Below are 22,596 nucleotides of genomic sequence, written 5' to 3'. Positions count from 1 at the left end.
TCCTGCTTCATGAATTGTCAGTAGCAATGAGCTCTTTTCAACAGCAACGCCTGTAGTAGTATCACAAGTCTGAATGATCAATAGCTATAGGAAGAACTTTGATTTACTTTCTGTATTGGAGGGCTTAGCATCAGTTTCTTCTTTGGCAATTTTGTCAATACTATGTAAAGAGGCAAGTATTTAGTTTGACCTTAGCATTATCTTGGAACTGGTTGTTTGTGATCACTGCAAGAGAGATCAATAACTAAGTGCTCAGCTCAAGTAGGTGCATTTTTTCAGCAAACAGTTTGGGATTCTGATTGCCCTTTCTAGGAAGATACAGAAGAGTGGAGGCGTTTTCAAGCTGATCTGCAGACTGCAGTGGTTGTAGCCAATGATATTAAGTGTGAAGCTCAGCAGGAGCTCCGTATGGTAAAGAGAAAGCTTCAGGAGGAAGAGGAGAAGAGTGCCAGACTGCAGAAGGAGCTGGATGAAATAAAGGGCAGCAACAGGTTGGTTACTTACAAAGGCTGGGATTTGATGTGTGACTGCTAACATGCATGCAAACAGTGCTTTGTCAATAACGATTCATTGGCTTGGACGTGCATGTTGTCTGTTTTTAACTCTTCTGCCAGATTTTGTTGTCTCTTATTCTAAGATGTTTCTGTTCTTTTTCTTTTTGGCAATCTAATTCTGTCAACTAGGCCATGAATGTTTTAATATTAAGTAACAACAATTGCCAATATACTCCTACAGCTTTGTTCTCAATACAGTATTCTGTTGTGATTTACTGCCTTCATAATTCTCTGTGCAGTTGTATTAAACCGTCTGTGAAAAGTTTGGTTGGCTACATCCAGAAGAGAGCTACTTAACTTGAGAGGAGTCAAGTACTGTATATGCTGAAATTAAAATGAGGACTAGCTGGGCTTTTGTTCTGCAGGTCTGATACGTGTTGATTGAGTGATCAATGCAAGTACTAGGATTCCTCATATCACATTTCCTGTCCTTCATTTGAAACCTGTTATATGATTAGCTGTATTAAATGGTCTGGGCTGTGGTCTGGGTTAGCATTTAGCTTGGAAGTGATTTTGCCGTGCAGTGGACGCACCTGTAAAACACTTGCTGTAGTCTCAGTGGTTGGAGGGTGAACAGTAATTGTGAACCATTCAGAGAGATGCCCCAGCATGGTAAGCTGTGTGCACGGGGCTTCTCTGTGTGTCATGGTAAGAACAAAAGTGACTTCTACAACTGAATCTGGAACCAGTACAGATGCCTTACAATGTGGCGTTTATGCAGTGCATGTACCACCTTTCATTCCAAAACTCCTACTACAGTTGAAGTACTGAATAAGAGATGGAAAGCAAAAGAAGTATTAGAAGTGAGAACCAAAATGTCTAACGAAGACAGTGCTTTGCTCTTCTTTTGCATTGATGCAAGGACAGCAAGCAGAGCTACCGTGATGAAAAATTGTAGAAGGGAGAATGTAGAAAGACAAAATAACATAAACCAGTTGTACTGTTCATCAAAAATGTGTGCCAAATTAATTTTGCTCCTCTAGATTTTTCCACTGAATCTCTCTTCCAGTAGATTCATGGCCACTGGCAGAACAGCCGCAGAAACACAGTGAATCCTGTCTTTTCTTTCAGGTGGAGTAACAGTCTGGCTTTGTTGCACACACTTGCTTGCTGTTTTCCATTCAGGAGTTGCCACAGGCAGCTGTACAGTAGAAAAAAGGATGGGAGGGCTTTTGTGTGGAGGTGTATGGATCAGAATTTCTGGGCTGGAGAAATAGAAGCACTTCTTTTCAGAAAAATAAAGGAATGTGTTTAAGCTCTAGTTTCATGATCAGAGTCCCCAGTGGATGCAAAGAAAAGCTGTTACAGACGATGTATTCAGGCAAAATGATCACCAGACAATACTTAAGTTCTGGGTTGTTTCCATTGCTAGTTTGTTCTTAATGAAATTTCTTTTGTATAGTGTGGGTCCATATATAAGGGTGGGAATCATATACTTGTAGTTTCCCTTTATTCTCTTTTTATCTGGAGATTATTCTGAAGATGATTAGTCTGAAGATAATAAACTGAATAGGTGATGACCTGCTAATTTGCAGACTGGAATGTTTAGCTTCCATGTATAAGGAATGTGGCTGCATTATCAGCTCTTTGGCATAAGAAGCCTAAGCTGCAAATACTGCTTTTGAAATGAGATCCCCAGTATCCATCCATACATAGTTCCAGAAGGAGGTATTCAGACATGCATTTAATTAAGTCAGTTTTGGCATTTGTGTCTCCCTCTTTCACATACATATAAATAAATGTCTGTCTCTGCATCCTGTTATCTGTATAGCTTGCTGTGAGTACTGCATTGGTCATGGAGCCAGATACACTGTCTGCAGTGGGCAATACTTAATCTCTTTGAAAGAAAGGAGTTGAGACCCAATTCTGTATTTGTCAAGTACGATTTGACTCAGTGTCCATGCAGAGAGTGCAGTTTCTGTACTGAGTGGTATGGAGAACATAACGAAGTGTATGCAAGTCATAGCTGTTGATCACTGGTTTGTTTAGGCAGAGCACTGAAATGTTAACCCTGTACTGACCTATGAAACAGTTGTCTTGAAGTCACCAAAGCTGCTGCTGAGAGCAAGTTCCACACTCCCAGTTGGTTTTGCATTCCTGAGGTCACTGTCTTCCCCAGCACCTCAGCTTCTTTCACCAAGAAATTTCTGGGATATTCCCTTTGTTGCTTTTAGTCAGCCTTCACAAATGCTACTGCTCAGAATCAGCAGTAGATTCTGGTACCTATGGTGACTTTTAATGTGTGCTCAGCACTGGTGGAAACAGTTTGTAGCATGATACTTTGACACAGTCTATAAAGTATTCCTCATTTTTGTTAATGCTGAGCAGCTGTGCACTCATCTGAATATCTGACAGTCCCCAGTGAAAGTTTCCTGTTGGATTTTGAAGCTCTGATTGGAAAATGTACCTTCCAAATAGCTGCTTCTCAAAGGTTTTTGGCAAAATCTCAGCCATTTCTTGAGAGTCATTAGACTCCACCTCATAAATTGATCCTGAAGCCAATTTATCTCTTACAATATCCTGCCATTTTAATGTTTGCTTGTGGCTGCCTAAGTTCCTGCCTCCCGTTTGATTTCACTGTTACATTCTTCTAATCAGACAAAAAGTCATTTTTGGTTCAGGAACAGCCAAAGAACTTGCAGAAAAAATCCTGATGAGGTCATCAGAGTTCATCTGAATGAAGGTAAGAGCCTCTCAAAGGCATCTTTAACACAGATTAAATGTCTAATTCTATGACTAAGAATGTTGGGGGGATGTTGGACCACCATCAAACAAATGGAATGAGGAAGAGAGGAGTTAACTTGTCCCAAGTTAGTGCTGATTGACAGCTACCAATTGATTAACCCATGTTTCAAAGAGTCTTCTATGATGTTTTTACATCCTAATTAATGTTATTTCTCTGCAATAAAATGCAAAAGCTTTTACGATCCACTGTTGTGTAACCGACTGCTCACAGGTGGTGGACATTGAAATTATATAGTCTCTATCCTTGGTGGTTTTCAAGACCAGACAGGATAAGACCCTGAGTAACCTGCTCTGACCTCACAGCTGACCCTGTTTTGAGCAGGAGGCTAGACTAGGAGGTCCCTTCCAACCTGAATTACCCTATGATCCTGTAGCAAGTTTCATCTTTTAAAAGCACTCACTTTGGAATTAAATTCATTTTTGTAGCTGGTTTAGAACCAAATATTTAAGCAGTGATTAAAAAAAGCTATATTGGGTTTGTAACACAAAGGAAGAAAGTTATTGCTGAAAGTACCCAAATGATGGATGGCTCTTTTTGGCTTCATTACACACGCATTTCCAAGCCTTTCTGGCAATACACTGTTTAGCAGCAGTTTACCAAAGTTTCATGACTATGCTTTGACTTTTTCCCTTCAAGTTCTCAAAATCATTTTGGATTATGTGCCTTGAACCAAGAACATGGAGGGAATACAGTTGGGCTGGGAGAAGTACTGGGAAACCAGAGAAATCCTATCTGTAATTACATGAGCGACTACTTAGAGTAATAGAGCAATCTAACCAAATCTACAAACAGAAGTCTAAAGTGAAGATTTTGATGTATCCCACTAATTTGCTTCTGTTCTTCCTCCTAAAGTCTCAAATGCCACAGCATGGCAGTGTTACACGCTTTTTCTCTTGGAATTAAGCTTGTACTCTGTGTATTAAACCCTGCTGTCAGTCTGTGTGTGTTGATGTGCTGCTCATTTGTGCCTGTGTTTTGCAGCTGTTCAGTTTTATAGAGCTTTGATAGTTCATTCTGCTCTCTCTGAAAGTAAGCAAACTAGAATGTCAGAGCAGGGTCCTCCAAGTGCTCCAAGTCACTAGTTAGTAACTTCTCAAAGTTGAGTAGGTTTATTTGGGGGTTTTCGTTTTATTTCACTGGATGGAGATTATTCCATGCCCTTCGGTATAAGAATCCTGAAACAGACACTGTGACTGAGGTAGAGCAGTTGCCTGGAGGGGTTCATGTACCCATTTTAAATGAATAGTCCTAAATTATTAGAGGGGAGGAAAGCCAGGAACTCTACCACCCCTGTCCTTTGAAATTAGTTCCCTGGTTTTAAAGACTTAATTTCTTCCTGTTTGAGCAACATAGATTTCTTTTTTTGAGCTTTGTAATTGCTGTTTGCTCATCACGTCCCACAGCTAGTGGAGTGTTAAGGCACTCCTCCAAACCTCCTAGCAACACCATCAGCATTTTCCCCCCTCTCCTTTTTATTTAGTGATGATGGGATGATTAATTATAATGTAGAGAGCTATACATCAGGATGGGCATTGTATTGCTTCTTATAACTCCCCTGGTTGTTGTCTGTATCTCCATAGGTGCCTGATCTCTACCAGCTAACACAGCCCTGAATGGAGGCATAGACAGGCCTGCGGGACACTTCAGGACATACCTTCAACTTGCAGCTGAAAAAGGGAAGTTTCAATTTGAGAAAGCACCTCAAGCTTTTTATTGCCCTGCAAAAGTCAAGTGTATCACAAAGTGTGAATGCTGCTCAGGTCCATCTCCTCCCCATGGGGAAGAGCCTAAGTCTTTGTTTCAGAAGACTCCATGAGGTGGAAGAAGTTCTGAATTAGTCTGAAGCCAACGAGGCCATAAGAAGTAATCCTAGGGATTTGGGGAACTGAAATAATTGAGGGCTTTTTGGAGGGATGGGGATTATTTGCCCTGAAACAGAAATTCAAACATACCATTTTAAGCTTAAGCAAAAAATAAAACTGTGTATGTCTGACTTGTAAAATTTAATGTGCATACACATGAATTTTCCATCTAGTGTTATATTCCTAGATCTATTTCTGTGTCTAAATACCCATATGCATATGGATCAGTATGTGTGTATATACACACACAAGCCCAAGAAGTAGGTTACTGAAATCCAGCAGGAAAGCTAAATAGAAACTTGAAGTTGTTTATTCAGTTTCAGCTGCTTTGATGGTTTCACATCTTTAATATTGTATTGACAAGGCATTCGCCACTGGGTGGCATGTCTGACTTGGTGTGTCTTAGGAAGTGGGGTGGGGCCCAAGGAGTGTGTCCTGCTATGACTTGGACAGAGAATGTCCCATGTGAGGTTTGTCCTGGCTGTGAGAATTGCAGATGGAGAGATCTGAACGAAAATAAATAAATATATCAAGCCCTTAGTAAATATCCTCTCAGAAAGGAATCTTTCTCATGCCCTTAACTCAGGTGAAGTATATGATGATCAGGGAGAACTTGCTGAAGGTCAGTTTTCCAACTGGAGACACCTGGAGACAGCCTTACTTGGATGCTAAGAAGAAACTCGGAAGTCACCATCTCTACCAGGACATCATCAGGATTCATTCCAGGACTGGAATTTCATCTTTTGCCTGTGGGATTCCCATCCCTTCCTTCTGGATGTGAAGACCTAGCAAGAGCCTGGTCTCCGAACAGGCTGAACTAGTAGAGAATTCTGCAGGATGTCCTGGCTTTGGCATGGCCTTCACCTTTGTGCCGTGCTCCTGGAGTGCATGCATATATGCACACTTGTGTTGCCTTTCTTTTCTGTGCTGGCAGCTGTTGAATGTTGTTTTCTATGTTTAAGAAATATATATTAAAGTGCCAAATAAATGTTTAAGTGTCTGGAGTTGTCTGCTGCCTGCCCTTTGCCTCTCTTCCATTCTGTGTACCAGTAGCTGTGTGTATCTTTGTATCCCTTGGAGTTCAGGAGGATTCACAACAACAGGAACTGTAGCAAAGACTAGATTGCAGAGTAATTATCTCTGAACATCTGGTTTTGTGGTCCTAGGCCACCTGTAACAAAAAGCAGCTTAGAAATTTCACAAACACATGGAGGTAGCTGTTGCCAAAATGTGTACATTAAACACAAAGACTTGTGCCTTGTTGGTGGTCTGTTTTCCACATACTCCACACCTAGAAAACAAGGAGACTAGCTCTTGCTGTTAGAGAAGAGCTCTTTGCATCTACTTCTTTTTCCAATGAATGAGTGAAACTAGGCAGTAGTTTTGTGAAAAGGACTGTACATTTTAATTCCTTTGTGGCTAAAGTGCTCTGCTTCCTCCTGGAGCTGCTCCACTTATGCCAGCTGCACTTGCAGCATTTATCTATATAAACCATTCATTCTTGCTTCGAGGAAAGCATACAGTAGTAGATAACATTTTGTTCAAATCAGTACTTTTTGTAGCAGAGCTTACTTGGTCTTCTTGGGTTACCTAAGCTGTACTAAGCTGAATAAATTCTGTGCACAAGGAGTTAATTTTGGTTTGAAGTGATGGCATGTCATTAATCTTTCTAAGTCATGTTTTCCTATCCTGTCCTCCTGAATTAGCTTGCTACTGGAAGTTAAGCTCTTACTCTTTTGCTTATCTCTTAAGAAACCCATATATGTACACATACATGCATCCCCTTACCATACAGATTTCTTTTCTCATTAAAAATGGAAGATACTCACCAGGTTTCATAACCCTCCATTGCTTGTTGGCTGGCATGTGTGGTTTTAGTTGAAGCAGATGGGTCTCAGCACTATTCTTCCTGCCTTTTGTGCCAAGGTTTGCAGCATGAGAGGCCTCAGTTTTCTGATGTGATTGTGTTTAATCTAGGAGGTTGTTTCAGGGTACATTAGGAGCCTATTACAAATATACAAACTTCAGATTACAGGAAGCATCCTAACGAAATTGGAACCGGTAGTAGCTCCAGCACTTGAATCTTCATAATTACCCTGCACAATGCCAGAATAATGGCATGTGATTTCTCAATGGACTTTTCTGTTGCAAAGCATAGGGGCTGGTCTAAGTTATTCTAACTTTATTTAACATGTTTGCATCCTTAAGCAATCAAAGGCTAGACTGAGGAGACAAGTCTGAAGTTTGAGCTGTTCTTGGAGTTAAATCCTAACCAGTGAAGCGATGGCTACCTTGAGCGTACCTCTGACTTGCTTTAGTCTTAAGGTTTGCCACTTGACCTCTAGGCAGTTACTATTCCTTTCTTATTGTGATAATACTCTGCAAACCTGGTGCATACCCTTATTACCTGGATAACTAGACATAACTCTAGCATAGTGACCTATTTAATCCTTGAAAGTGTACTGGATTGCAGTGGGTGGCTCGGTGTCTTGAGGCAGAAATCTGTCCTTCCTCCATACTTTACTAGAAGCAGGACTCGTGTAGCTTTTGTGTGTATAACTAAAGTGCAAGATACTATCACCTGTTGATCTGTTTTATGCTTTATGAAGCCACAAAAGAAAAACTGAAGGGTAAAACTTAAAGTTAGTCAGCAAAACACTGGCTCCCTCAGAGCTCTGTGAATCTTACCCAATCTGCCTTTCCTCCTTGTTGGATTAAATGGAGCATGGAACTGAAATGGCTTTTTCTCTAGCCATCTGCCTTTGCAGGCTGCCCTGGCACACAAGGAGCTTGAATGAATTAGCAAAGAAATAGCAAATGTCTGCTTAAAGACAGCACCTCCCTAAGCTCTGCTAAAAATAGAAACATGAGTCTCTCTTATTCATTGACACTCTTCAGACCCCTGTATTTTGTAGACTGTGATACTAAAGGGAAAGAAGATAACTCTGACTTCTGTTTTTAGCTCAATGGAAGTTGATCAGCCTCGTAGGTACTTTCTGGATGGAGACGTCCAGCCTTCTTATGAAACAGTTTCTGGTTTTGTGTTCACATAGCTCTTGGTCCCTACAGTGCTTAAAAATAAGGAGAAGTGGTGACCTGTAAATCAGCATGCATTTCTTAAGCAGCCAGGACATCAGGAAGTAATGTACAAATACTCTTTTATTTGACTAGACTGTGTTATTAGTTGCAGCTTTTCTAAGCTACAGCTAGGTAGTTACGCTCAAAGTCTACCTGAGAGCTGCTGGGTAAGTAGTGTTAGTGCTAAGCAATGCCAGCCAGATCTGTAAAATGTGTGACTAGAAGCAGCAGTAATACTGGATAATTACATTTGCTGTTTAACATAGCTGTGGGCTTCCCTGTACTAACCCCTTTAGGTCTAGCACCTAATCTTGACTTCAGAATTTCTTTTCAATGGCATAACTTAATGATCCTTCCTGTTAAAATGTGAGCTTTATTGCTACTTTGAGTTTGTCTCTCTTCATTCTAGCCATTAAATGTTGGTATTCTTGAGTTTGCTAGGATGAAGCACTTAACACTTTTATTCCCCCATATAGCTGCTTAAGGATTGTGATTGAGGTTTTATGTGTTCAACAGGTGTCTTTGTTGATAAGCTGTAAGAGTTGGGTTGCCAAAGTTTTTCCTTATGAAGTATGTTTTCTAGTTTAATTATTATGGCTCTTATCTGAACCCTATCATTACTTATTTTATTTTCAATGGTGGCATTTTAACTGGTAACAATTACTCCACCAGTGGTTGCACCAACGAAAAACATAGAGTGTAAAATAACATCTTTCTCTTTGGTTACTTTCCTCATTACGCACTGAGGACCACAGTAGCCCCTTGGCCCCTGTGCTGTATTGAAAGCCCATCTTCAGGTAATTATTGATGATCACTCACAAGTCTCATCAAACTGTTTTTTTCTATGATAATTCTTCATCCTGTTTGAGGATGGGAAATGGGGGCAATATGGTTGACAATGCAGGGAAGTTTGTTAGACTTCATGTTTTCATGTTTGCCAGGCATTGCAAGGAAAGAACACGAACCTTCTGAGTGGTCCATGTTCTGGGCATTACAATAGATGATGTGCATTGTTGGATGTGCCTTACCACATGTGTAAAGACCTTTCATCTATGCTTGCACTTCCTGTTGCCCCTGACTTGGATCTGATTTCTGCTTTGCAGGCTGATAGCTGAAGAGGTAGAATCTCTAGAGGCAGATACAAGCAACCGCTGGCAAGGAGTCTGCATTAGCAGAGCATCTCCTACACCTTCAGAATCTGCAGCCACTGTGAAGTCACTGATAAAATCATTTGACTTGGGATGCTCAGGTATTTGAACACTGTATTTTGTGGTAAAAAAGATTTCTAGCAGTGAGCAGGTAATTTTTGCCTTTTGTGCTGCTCATTAATGGATATTATCTATCAGTGCTTGCTACGTAAATACTATCTGTGGCATATCACTACATCAGTGGTTCCCTGTTCTGACAAGAGGGACATAGTTGGTTTTGAAATGCAAATGTTTCCATCTTTTTTTCTTGCAGGTAGCACTGGACAGAATATCACAGTTCACAAAGTCCCCAGGAGCCCTTTAAGTGGAATTCCAGTGAGGACAGCCCCAGCAGCTGCTGTTTCCCCCATGCAGGTACAAGGAGCTCTTTCCATCCTCACAGTTTTAAAATGCAGTGTTTGCTGCAGCACGACATAGCTTCAGCATGCCAACATGCATATGTTGACAAGGGGAAAGGGAAACTCATCTGTTTATTTGCTGTGGAACATCAAATGTACTACTAACAAAAAGGATCAAAGTGAGTTTGTCTTTGACTTCAGCTTAGAGTCTCAGTGGACGGATGTGAACTCTTTGGAATACAAGTCTGAACTTTAGTCACTGTTGACCAGAAAGATAGGTGTCAATTATTGTGAGTGAGTTACCAGAAACATCAAACTAAACTATGTATCTGGCATGTGAGTCAAGAGACCTGGGTTAATAAGTTTTTAGCATGTATGCTCCTAGTTACCCAGTAAGATCATACAGTGCTGAATGAAGAGCTCTTACAGTTGGGGTTTTTTTCCTATTCAATCACAACTCTCTGGAATATTGGACTTCTTATGTCACTGCACCATCAGTTAACATTCTGTTAGCAATTTTCAAACCATGGTGCAGTGTTATTGGAAATAGTGCTTTTGTGAACGATGGAGAAGCATATGCACTGTGCTTCCCAATTTCTACATACGCTGAAGGTAGCATACGATCAGCCTGCTGACCTTTCTAGGTTAGAGAAGCCATTGTATGTTTTCTGACTGGGTGGTCACTGAATTTATACAGGATGTTCCCCTCTCAATCTGGATAAAAAACAGTTGTGAGACTAAAGTGTTTAGGTGAGTGTTCTGAAGTCAGATGACTTTGAAAGACTACTTAACAAATGTGTGAGCACATTTCCTTCAAAGAATCAGCAACGGAAGTTTAAAGAATGGGATTAAACACAGGTCTGGGAACCTTCTGTTAATGCCTGGCTTCAGGGAGTGTTAATGCTGAAAACTGGGGCTGGGGCTGCAGAGAGAAGGATCCTTCTGACTTACAGTTCAGAAGTGCTGGGGACAGAGGCAGGGTTAGGAACAGGCATAGTTACTTTGGGTTTGTGACACTAGATTATGTTTGGCAAGAGGAAATTATGATACAAAGAGAAATGCAAAATAGTTTAGGAACCAATATATTGCCAGCTAAAAATATTGTCCCTTTGTTCATTTACTTTTTCACAACCATTTATGCAGCTCTAGGTACAGCTGATACCTTGTCAAAGGGTTTCTGTATCCCTCCACCTGCTTTGTAATCTTGAGGTAGCAGAAACATCTCTTCTTTCTGCTTACCTATCTAAGTATACTAGCTAGTATTCTTCTAATGATCTTTTGTACATTTGTTTCACAGAGACATTCTGTTTATAATAATGCCAAGCCAGTCAGCAAGGGTGTTGCCAGACACGCAGATCTTTCAGACCTTCCTCTTGCAGGTAGGTTGCAGCAAACATACAAATGTTACCTCTCTTTACCAGCAAAAGCTTGTCATGAACTGTTGGTCTCTGCCTGGGCCATTGTTCCTCTTCTTGTATGGTCAAAGGAAACGTGAAGTGTCTTCAGAGTCTTTGTTTTAGAGAGCTTATTAATTTTGTTGTGTTTCCATTCCCATCTTGATTGTAGCCTTAGAAAATGAAAAAATAGCTGATTTTAATGGCTTGCCAACACAAACTTGCCTTCTTTATACCAAAGTATCCATGGCACCTCTCTAATCCATGCTGTGGAACTGGAGAGGATTGGATTTTGTTCAACATGTATGTATCTGGAACAAGGCCAAAGCACTGTCTTTTGAGGGTTTATTTGTTTTTAAATTGAGTTTCATTTGATATACATCAAACATTTCAGATACCAATGAGACTGGTTTAGGAGCAGTCATATTTGGGCTTGAAATAGTTTGTTTTCAGAGTTCTCAAGAGATGCGTTTGTTTTTATTTCACACTTTGCTTTTGTTCTCTTGTCATTTAATATTCTCTTCTACCAGAGTTTGTTTCCCATTTTCTCTAGGGCCCTTTATTTTGATTATCTAGTCCTGAATGTAGCTGTTGCATTGGAATCAAAGCTAATAACAACAGATTATTGAATTTTTAAGGACAGCTGAAATATTATATTCCTGTAGTGAAACCTCGGTGAAACTGCAGGGAAGGACAAAAAAAAAATCATCAGTCACAACTTCTTCATTGGCAGACTGGATTTTCTGTAATAGTTTGCTATTACAGGAGAGAAATTAGAAGCTGTCTTCATTTTTAGACTCTTCAGTTAATCTGCTAAGCTTTATTCAAAGCTGAAGAGGTACTGGATCTGAACAGCAAAATGGGTTATAGGGTAGATGGCAGCATAAATAAATAACAGCTTTTCTATGCTACTGGCTTCTCCTGTAGGAGAAACGCTAAACAAGCAGAAGTTATCAGTGGGACAGACAGAGTTTACTTACTTGTATCAGTTGGTGTCCAGAAAATGACTTGCATAAGAGTATACAATGATTCTAAAGAGAACTTAAAACCTTTTTAATGTTTACTAGTTTACTGTAGAGTGAAGTAATCTGTCAACTGTGTAATATAATGACAGTCCTTAATAAATATCCCACTTCAGGACATGGATAATTACTGTTATTGCCCAGAGACAATTGTTCTGTGAAAATCTATCGAATATGGTTTACCATCTAACAAGTTCCCGTATTTACAGCTTCTGTTAGTACCTGGGTTTAATTTAGTTCCAATAATCCATAGTAAAGATTTATTCACTATAAAGTTGTAATAGCTCTGGTTCCAATCTAAATAATCGTAAAATGCAGTTGATCCAAGCCCTATGCAAACAACACTGAATTAAGAAAATATCCCCAAGGAAATTCAGAGTGAAGTAGCCTCCATAATAATAATCTTCTGGCTGATTCCATGTGAGCAGTACCACAGTAGGGGTCTGCGATATCCTTAATATGACCCAAATGTTACAACGTTGGAGAGGGGCATGGATTACTTTGTAGAGAGAGCTGATCTTTGCCTATGATCTTTCAATTTAGAATCAGAAGTTTACTGGTTCTGTCCTGGAGTTTCTAAAATAAGTCAAAGGAAGGATATTACTCGTGCAAGTGAGATTCAAAGTACAAAGCTGCATACTGTTAGCTTGCACCACTTCAGGCACTACTGTATAATTCAAGCCAGAAAGCAGAAAGTTCCTTTAAATAGTGCAAATATAGTGCTAACAGAATGTCATTTTCCTTGTGTTGCATATTTTTCATACAATTATTATCCTGTTTCTCTTGCCAAATGACTCCTAATATGCCTTCATCTTCTCCCTTGTTTCTTTCCATCTAGATGCTTCCAATAGCCTTTATATCTATCTGAGATCCTTCCTTCTCTTTCCTTTTTCTGTACCATGTGTGAACACATCCTAATGATTGGCACAGCACCTCCTGATTAGACTATGCCATTAGCCAGTCCAATTATGGTAATGGCAATTTAACAGTGCCTTATTTTTTTTTTTTTTGCTATTCTTATAAACTAGCAAGAAGCCTACATTCCTCTTCATAACATTCACATTTCGTTTAGCGATATGCCTTTTGCACTAGATCTGTTTCTCTAAGCAGAATTTGCTTAAGTTTAAAATAGTCCCAAGAATCATTCATTGGTTGCCTGTCTGACTGGTGTGACTATTTAAATTTGAGGCAATTCCTCATAAATCCAGCATAATGAGGGGCTAGAAGAGTCCTACGCATTTGGAATATGTAATGGAAAACCAACACAAGTATGTTGTGTACCATTTCTTGTTTGTTATGGGTTCACAATGCACACAAAGAAGGGACAGTGAGTGGAAGGAAGGATGACCCTGACTAAGGTGTATGCAATTCAGTGTAAACCTCTGCCAGCAGCCAAGCTGGGATGGTTTCTGTCCTTTTCCATCTGGACTTAATAGATGGGAACTTATCAACCCTGTATGCTGTGGAGAGAAGGCGCAAAATGCCTATAGCTCTCAGCAGCTGCAAATGCTTATGGAACTCAGGAGGCAAAGCAAGGGCAGCTGCATGCCTGTTTGAAGGATGTGTTTATCTGGCAACTACTGATACACACACCCCGCTTACTGCTGGAAAGCAATTAAGGGCTGATTCAGTGATAGATACCTTTGCTGAAGGTGAGATAAGAAGGAATTCACACCTCTAGGTGATATGGCATTAACTGATAATGAACATCAGGAGGGAACTGAAAAGGAGAACAAGTTGTGTTCTACGATCAATTAATTTCTGATAATAGCTCATAATGTGCTGGCATAGATCCGGGCTTGTTGACAGTTTGTCTACAGAAAGGAAGCAGCCAACTTTCCCTGTGTTATACATCACTGTACCTCGTGACTGATGTGAATGGGGAGATAATTTGTTTTCTATGATCTCTTTAGCTTCTCTTAAAAAAACCTGTTGGATTCTATGGCTACTAATTTTGTTGATTTTATATGTATGTGCACACTCATATAACTATATATAATTTAAAATGTTATATAAAAATATGTAATATGTGTAATAAAAATACAGGTGCATCAGCTGTGAATATATTGAGACTTCCCAAAGTCCTGTCAGATAGGACACCAAGCATCATATGATAACAACTGCCTCTTGCTGCTGCCTTGAGCTGGGTTGTGTTCAGGAGACAAGAGGCTTTCTTGTTTCAAATCACTAATGGCAGAAAATGAATTATTGTACTAGGGCTGGCCAGTCATCTGGTGAAGATATCTGGTGATCAGCTTTTGAACCTTGAAGACTGTAGATTTTGGTATTTCCCTTCATTCACCTGAGGCCCCTACCCCCCAGCAGGAGTATCAATCACAGGAAACCAGGCAGTCTGTACTGTTGAAATCATCAAAGCCATTCCTTGTTATGATCACCTCTAATCTGCTCAAGGTTTCCTAGCCCCATGTGTGTTTAGTGAACAAATGAGTACATTTGTTTAGAATCAAAACAACTCACTGCATATTGTGTGCGGGGTGGCAGGACAGTGATTAATCAGATACCTCAGACTGCAAACTGACAGGGGTTTCTTTAATTCCCACAGACCTTCTGAAAGGGAGAAATGAAGAGCTGAAACCAGACCATTACCTGCGTAAAAGCCCCTCCCTGGAATCCCTGAGCAAACCTCCTATGGCCTTCAGCAGCAGAATGCTTACCTCTGCCCCTAGCAGCTTGAAACCCCAAAGCAAACTCAGGTACCAACTGTTTCCTGGGAAAAACAGCACACAGTCAATGTTTTAATGTGGTGACCCCTCTCTCCAGTGGAAACTGCTGGCTACTCTGTCCAGTTCAGAATCACCAGGCTGTGGCAGATCCAGATGTCATAATTCAGATTGTAATAACCACAGTTATCTGTAAGATGAGCAATCATGGTAAAATGAGGAATCATGGCAAAATGGGGATAGCAAGCTTTCAGGAGCCACTAAGTTACATTCCATCATGTGTTTGAGTGGTCTTATTGTAGCTTTGCATGACACGGTAAGTTAAAAATTAAAAGCTTTGAGGTATAAAGGAAAGCTGGATGCTTAATTTTTCTTCTGTCTTGACAGAACATGTATTTTCTTCTGATCTCCACCATTATTTCCAACAGTAGGAGCTGTAGGGTGGAGACTATGCAGGTGTTTTGATTGCTGGCCTTCACTGCAATAGATCTTCCAGATGTTTCATTTTATTCAAGAATTCATTCTGCAGTAGCTCAATTGGATGCAAATTTGCTGTTGCAGATTCTTTTGATAGTTGCTTTCCGTTCTACTCTCTGAATCCTAGTTTCAATACATAAAGCAAAGAGGTTACTTGAGAATTTTGTAAGTGAAGTTGATGAAAATAATAGCAGAAAGGTTAGTTTGGTTTACATTTAGGTTCTGTGCTGCCACTCTGCTTGGTCATGCAGATATTGTTTACACACTTGTAAAAAGAGACTTCAAGCATATTTATTGTCTCCATTTGCTTCTCTGGATTAGTGTGGAAAGAAAGGATCCGTTGGCAGCCCTGGCTCGGGAGTATGGTGGTTCAAAGAGGAATGCGCTGTTAAAATGGTGCCAGAAGAAGACTGAAGGTTACCAGGTAAGGAAATAGTACATTTTTACTTTTTTTGGAGAGTAATTCATCACTTCTCTGTAGGTGTGCAGAAAGCAATGTCACTTCAAAGAGATATGTGTATTTCAGTCTGCTGATTTTGCATGTTTACTTCTATTGGGTGTTTCCATCCTCTTCCTTCAGATTAAACACTGCAGTGCCCAGTATTACATTATCATAAGTAATTCGTGTACAAACCCCAAAATACTGCATCAAAGGTTGCTGATGGTTAGACACAGTGTATATGTGCAGCAGCTTCAATTTAACATCAGATTTTGAAATTACATTGTAATATTCTTTTCTGTGGGCAATGTGCTATTGCAAGAGTTTTCTCATTGGTCCTTTCTGTAAAAACCAAAGAACTATTTCTTTGTTTGGCCTTGACCAAATGAAGTTTGCAGCTTGGAGCCCTGCTCTTTCTAATGTCCTGCAGCTTAACAGGGTTTTATAAAGCAAGTTCTGACTGTTGGAGACTGTCTCATTTCTTTGCAGAGTGATTTTCACTCTTAAACAGGCATAATGATTTGTCCAGTTCTTGTATGGCCGTTGCGGTGCTTAACAAGCTCTGCCTGGTGTTTGTATGCAGTTGGGTTAGGCCTTTGGTTCTGCTTGTAACTGAGCTGTAGAAGGCAATTACAGACAACAGTTCATCCTGTGAGATATGCTGGGTGTGCAGGATAGTCTTGGTTTGATATAATGTTGAGGTTTTTCTTTCTTAAGAATAATATTGTTTGTTACTTAGAGCAGAAGACAAAAGCCGTTATCACCACATGATATGCACCCTGGAGCAAGGCTTTAATAAAAGCAGAGTCCATCTTTTAAACTAAATAATAAAATATTTTTTTTTTCTTCACAACCAGCTCTTTATGAAGCATTAGCTGCAGGGGGCAGGAGTTTGGAAGAAAAGACAGTAGCTTTCCCTTTAAATAAACTGAGCTATAAAAGCGTGAGTTGTTTCTTAACACTGTCGTATTCATCTGGCTTGCACCCATTTCACAGAAGGGCAGGTATCAGAGAAAGCTCTTGATTTCAGACATACCTTAGAAAGAATAAAGCCAGGGTTAGCATTTAGACCCCAGTTCTGTGAAACTGCCTAAAAGGCCACAGTGCTGCCCCCTGAAACTGTATGCTTTATGCTGTGTTGATTTATTTTATATCTCATCTACTAAAATTCTCCTGGTCTTGGATTTGAAAGTGTGGGGGAACAATCACATCCAGCCCTCAGAAGATGATTTATGAAATACAACTTTTCCAAGTCTAACTCCTGTTAAGCCAGCAAACCCATCTCTTGAGGAGCACTTTCTCCTGACAGCGTTGCCCTTCTTTGTTTCAAATGGCACATGTGGTGAGCTTCTTCCACTTCTCTTAGAACATTCTGAGTTCACTGTTAGAAGTGCTCATTGAGAGTCAGCCTGTAGTTTTCTTTCTCTGATTACACCCAACTTGGACTAAATGTATTGCTTTTAGAAATTATTACATGGCTTTGCAAATACAGATTTGTTCTGATTCTGTAGGTACCAGACTGACCCTAGAAGTGACAAGTATTCCCTCTGTGGTAGAAAAGAAAAGGAATTTTGTTTTTCTATGCTGAACCTAAGTAGTAGAGCTAGCAGTGTATCAGATAGCAGGCCACCCAGGAGCTATGCAGGCAATCTGGGTCTATTTGTTTTTCCTTTTAGTATTAGTCTCTGGAGGAAAGTATGTCCAGGCTTCAGAGGACAGTGGAAGTCTTTGCTTTTATATATGGCTGCTGGAGTGTTGTTGCTACGTGACTGTTCAGATGATGTTTCAGGAAAAGCTTTGTCGTTTCAGTTCCTGCTCTGATGAGGCTCTTGTTTCTGTTCATGGCTGTCCTCTGTCATTACTCTTTCTAAAGCAGCAGAATGAGTTCTCTGCCATTTTGGAGAACAAGCAGGCAGAGCACTGACAAACACTCCGTTGTTCAGGAGAGCCTGAGAAGTTCAGACTGGTGTGGTGAGGGGCCTTATTACCCAGAATGTAATATCTCAGGGCAGAAATTAGAGTCAGATGAACCAAAGGACAAACATGGTATTGATTTATGGCAAAAGTCTTGCCCCTCTATCTTCACTGCTTCATTTAGAGGCATTATCTCTTGGAAGTTCTTCCTCAGATTCTCTTTCCATTGTGCTCTTTGTGGTGCATTAACTAACTTTTCTTGAACTTGCTTTTCCCAGACCCTTGCACTCCTAAGATAAGGCTGATATTAAACTCCACAGGGAGTTTTTATCCTTCTTGTGTACAAAGAACTGATTGGAGTAAAGAACGTCATCCTCCTTCCTGCCTTTCTTCCACTGCAATGGTGGGAATGAGGTAATGAACTCCACTGAGTAGAACCTCAGTGATGTGCATAACTTCTTTTCCATCAATAATACCCCTGTCTACAAGGCATCATCTGTGCAAATCCCAATATAATCAGTCGTGTTCTCTCTATCATGAAGCCCAGAACCTCACATAACTTTGGATACAAACTGTTTTCAGCTCTGTGACGCAGTGGAATGAGAGAGTAAGATTTGCTGCTTGGCTGGCCCAACTTATTTTTTCAATGTCAAAATGTACTGCCTTTGAGGTCTAGTAGCAGTTCCTGATCTGGGCAGGTGAGGAAGAGGGAGATTCCTTTGTTTAAATTATGAAGATACCAAATTAAATAGTATGAACAAAATGGATTAGAATAACTGATATTCTCAGTAGCAGCTACTACCCATGTCCCACATTCCCTGAGGAAAGCTGGATTAGTGACCTAGGAAGGTGTCTGGGGATAAGACCTAGGTACCAGCACACAAGGATCTGCTTTTTAAATGCTTTAATCCATACAAGGCTTATCCTATAGATAGAAATTTACATCCTGCTCCTGACATATCATAGAATCATTTAGGTTGGAAAAGACCTTAAAGATCATCGAGTCCAACTGTAAACTGTCTTTGCATTGACTGCAATGGGAACATTCCCTGGCATTGAACTTCAGCATGTTCCCCAGGAGGCAATCTCATAAAACAAGAGAGGGACACTGAGGGAGCTGAGAGAAATGCAGCACAAATTAGTGGTGGCCTGGAGGGATTTTTTTGTATTTTTAAAAAAAGAAATTGCATGAGTTTACAGTAGCTGAGTGGAAACATGAAAGCATCGCTGTTTCTCTGATCTGCTGTGTCATTTCTAAGATCCCTATTTAAACAGTGACTTGATATCTAAAAGATATGAATGCAAAAGAGAGAGTAACTATTTAGAATGCCAATCACTGGAGTGAAAATAAAGTGCAAGTTCGGTTTAATGACTAGGAGAAAAGAATATGAAAGTGGGATTGCATAAACTGTGACATGATCAATGGTATGATTTAAGTTGTAATTCAGTGCCTAAATGAATGTTATCTGGCATTTTGGCTATCCATTTTTAATAAAAATGCAGGGGAGGGGCTAAAAAATTCTCAACGGTAAGAAGAGTTGTAGTGAAATAAAGCTTAGGGCTCAATGGCTTTGTGCAAAGCTTCCTTGAGGAAAATTTCCTGCTTAAAAACTCCAACCTTAATCTAATGTATGGTTCCCTATAAGAATTGTGACCCGGCACATGATATCTTTTGCCAGACATACATACACTGTTCCTTCTGCTTCTCTGAATTTGTTGACATCATGGTGTATAATGTAGGGTGATGAGATGACCAGATTTGAGAACTGCTTTTGTGGCTCTGGAACTCAATTACCACACGTCCTTTAAACCACAAAGCCTGCTGAGAGCAAGTTATTTATGTGAAATAGCTTTTTTTTCCTCTGTTGTCTTGTGGGTTTTTCTTTCATCTATTTGAAAAGATTATACATCATAGCAACAGTGTGAAGCAGAAATTGGGTGCCTCTTTTCTAATAGGCTCTTTTCCTGTGAGTCGTAACTCGTGGAAGCTGCCAAGAGCCATTCTTGTTGCATTATCACCTTCCATAATCATATCATTAGTGACTGTAATGTTATTTAAGTGCCCTGGTTCTGTTTGCTCTCTGTGGAGACCATTTGTCAAGGGGCCAAACCTCTCTAGATTAAGTCTATTGCTATCCACAGATGTATTGTGAAAACACGGAACATCAAGAGGCACTTAACCCATGATCATTAGAACTGACGATTATTGTTTCTGCCACATATACCCTCTCCAGAGAGGGGAGGGAATTGCTACCATGTTAGTGAATGTTTTGCTTAAAAGAACTATTTTCATGGTTTTTCCAATCTCTGCACATCTATTCTATGGTAGAGGAAAAGAGAACCTGAAACCAATGCTTTTCTCCAATGCACAATCATGATTATTCTTTTTACCAAAGTTGCATTCAGTTTAACAGGACCCATTTGGGATCCGCTTGTTGAACAACCACTATGTTATAGTAAAGCTAGCTGTGCAGCTGTCTTAAGTAGAGGAATGCTAAATAGGATGAGACAAGGAATGTTCTAGAACTGACAAAGGGAAATGGCAGCTATAGCTCTGAAGATTTTTTATTTCATATATTCCAAACCTGCGCATTCAAGCCATTGCATTGTATCATCTCCCTGACTCTGACAATGTCAGTATGCCAGTTTAGGGATAAAGGCAGTGGACATCTTCAGGAGAAGAGGCAATGCTCCCTATTAGTACTGGCACCAGCATCAGATGGCTGATAAATTGGCATTGATCTTATTGGTATTTGCAGGACCAGCGTTAGAGGCAATTTCATATCATCTGGAGGAATCTCAAGAGCATGGGGAAACTGCTAACCAGAGCAGTTTTTATGTAGCTTTCATGTTGTGCAAGTAGTTCCTGGAGAAAAGAATTCCTTTTAATTATCCTGCATAAAATACACTAGTAAATATGAGCAAAGCTAGAAGAAAATGATTGATTTGTTTCTATGCCTTATTCAGAGTTATTTGACTTTGCAGTAGGTCCCAGGAACACTGTGCTGTTTTAGAAAGCATGCCTAGGAGTTTGTAGGAACTATTTTTAGGGTGATGCTCTCTGACATTGTGTTGTTTAGTCTGAATTAGCAAAATACAAGTATCTGTAAGCCAAACAATTCTGAACATTTGCCTCAGAAGTTGTGGATTGTTATTTGAAGCTTCCTTTTCACAGAATCACAGGTAATTTTAGGGCTCGGATGGAGTATCCTGATGGAGACTGCAGCCTCCATAGTTTCCAGAAATATAGACTGGCATTAAGAGGAGTCTAAATACTTCAACCTTTGTCTTTACTGTATATTTTAATGAAAGTAAATATATATTCCTGTATAGTGCTTCAGCTGTTCAAAAAGAAGGAAAAAACCCTACCTTGAAGTATTCCCACTATAATGGCTATTCCAGCCTTGAGAAAGAGAAATTGGAAACAAATTGCTTCCAAACTTAATCTAAAAGTCCTTAAATGTAATTCTGAATGCTTTTAATACAAGAAGAGTAAAGCTGGTATATTGGACTATGTAAAAGTTGGTATCTCTGCATAATGCTACATTCTTCAAGTAGCAAAGATGCAAAAGCTGAGGGGGAAAAAGGCTGTTGCAGTGTTTGCTGTTTGTCAAGTAATTATAGCAAGAGACTGGTTGACTAGTGGTTTGGCAGTGAATGTAATACAAAGCTTTCTACCCTTTTGTTTTCAGTTTAAACTCAGACTAATACTAGCTTTTTGTTTATGAATTTGTGGCTTTATTTTTCTCACAGGAATTTGCATTCCTTTTTTTTCTGTGCTAGACAGTATTTCCTCCATATCCTCTTTGTTCTCAAGCCCTTTTCCGTGATATTATCCCCTGCTTTTTCTCATATTTTTTGCCTCATTTGCTGGCTGGATGAGATCCAGCATAGATTAAGTATGGCCCAAAGATGTACAAATGCAGATAGGCCGATGAGGACACAACATATTCCCTTTGATCAAATGGTCATGGGGCCATTGCATTCTCATTAGGGAGGTGGACTCTCTGCTGTTTGGACAGCCAGCCAGGATGACTATTTTTTGACTGCTGATGCACTAAACAGGCGTATTCCTGGGGCTGCACATTGTGGGGACTTGCTTTATAGGAGATCAAAAGCTCCTTCATGGCCAGTTGTACATTACCATGTACATGTTTGGTTTCTTCCTTATTCTGGAAACTAAGGGTTATATTTAGAAAGAAGAAGTCAGTTATTTCTTTGCACGTCATTAGTGCGGGTAGTTGACGTTATCTGTCTTCTTAAGCAACTACTGTCTCAATCTTTTTCAAGTCTTGACCAAGCACTTTGCCTCACATACACTTCAGTCATGCACTGTCTTGGACCACAGCGAGTGAACAGGGACATATTGCAAATGCTACCACAGTCCTCAGGGCTGGTGCTCAGGTTGAGAGTTCCAGTAAAGGACCAAAGAGCTGAATGGGACAAAACCCAGGATCAACCCTCTCAACCTCTGAACCTGGGCAGAATATAAATTCCTGGGTCTTGGCTTGTAAAACAGTCGGTCAAACACTTCCTTTGACACTAATATACTGGAGCTTAGTTTTAAAGCCTTGAGAATCCCAGCACAGCTGTGCATTGTCCTATAGAAATACAGCTGTTTCTTGATCACAAGGTGTGCACTTGGGTATAAGAGTGATTCTCCTACCCTTTTCTACATTACTGTTTGTGTCACCAAGTAGTATAAAACTCAGTATGTTTCAAAATTGTATCAGTCTCTGTCTTGTAGATCACTGTTAACCAGGTTTCTATCTAAATATTTAACTAGTTGGGAGAACTAGGTAAGCAGTGGCATTCCGTAATTCAGCACTAACACTGAGGAGGTTTTCTGGCCCCCTTTCCAGCTGATGTCTTTCAAGCAACAA

General features: G+C 40.0%; 1 protein-coding gene across 1 annotated transcript in view; it reads left to right on the top strand.

Moving 5' to 3' along the window:
- The window catches only part of SPECC1 (sperm antigen with calponin homology and coiled-coil domains 1), a 57,879-nt gene that overhangs the window by 23,700 nt on the left and 11,583 nt on the right, over positions 1-22,596 (top strand). Inside the window, exons 5-10 of the mRNA XM_010010999.1 lie at positions 313-491; positions 9,344-9,489; positions 9,702-9,802; positions 11,084-11,165; positions 14,766-14,916; positions 15,682-15,784. Of these exons, the coding sequence (XP_010009301.1) occupies positions 313-491; positions 9,344-9,489; positions 9,702-9,802; positions 11,084-11,165; positions 14,766-14,916; positions 15,682-15,784 (762 nt within the window). The remainder of the gene's footprint in view (positions 1-312; positions 492-9,343; positions 9,490-9,701; positions 9,803-11,083; positions 11,166-14,765; positions 14,917-15,681; positions 15,785-22,596) is intronic.

Source organism: Nestor notabilis, unplaced genomic scaffold, assembly GCF_000696875.1.
Source record: "Nestor notabilis isolate BGI_N333 unplaced genomic scaffold, ASM69687v1 scaffold31353, whole genome shotgun sequence".
Lineage (NCBI taxonomy): Eukaryota > Metazoa > Chordata > Aves > Psittaciformes > Psittacidae > Nestor > Nestor notabilis.
Note: the sequence above shows the minus strand (reverse complement) of the source record. Positions and strands in the feature narration are given on the sequence as shown.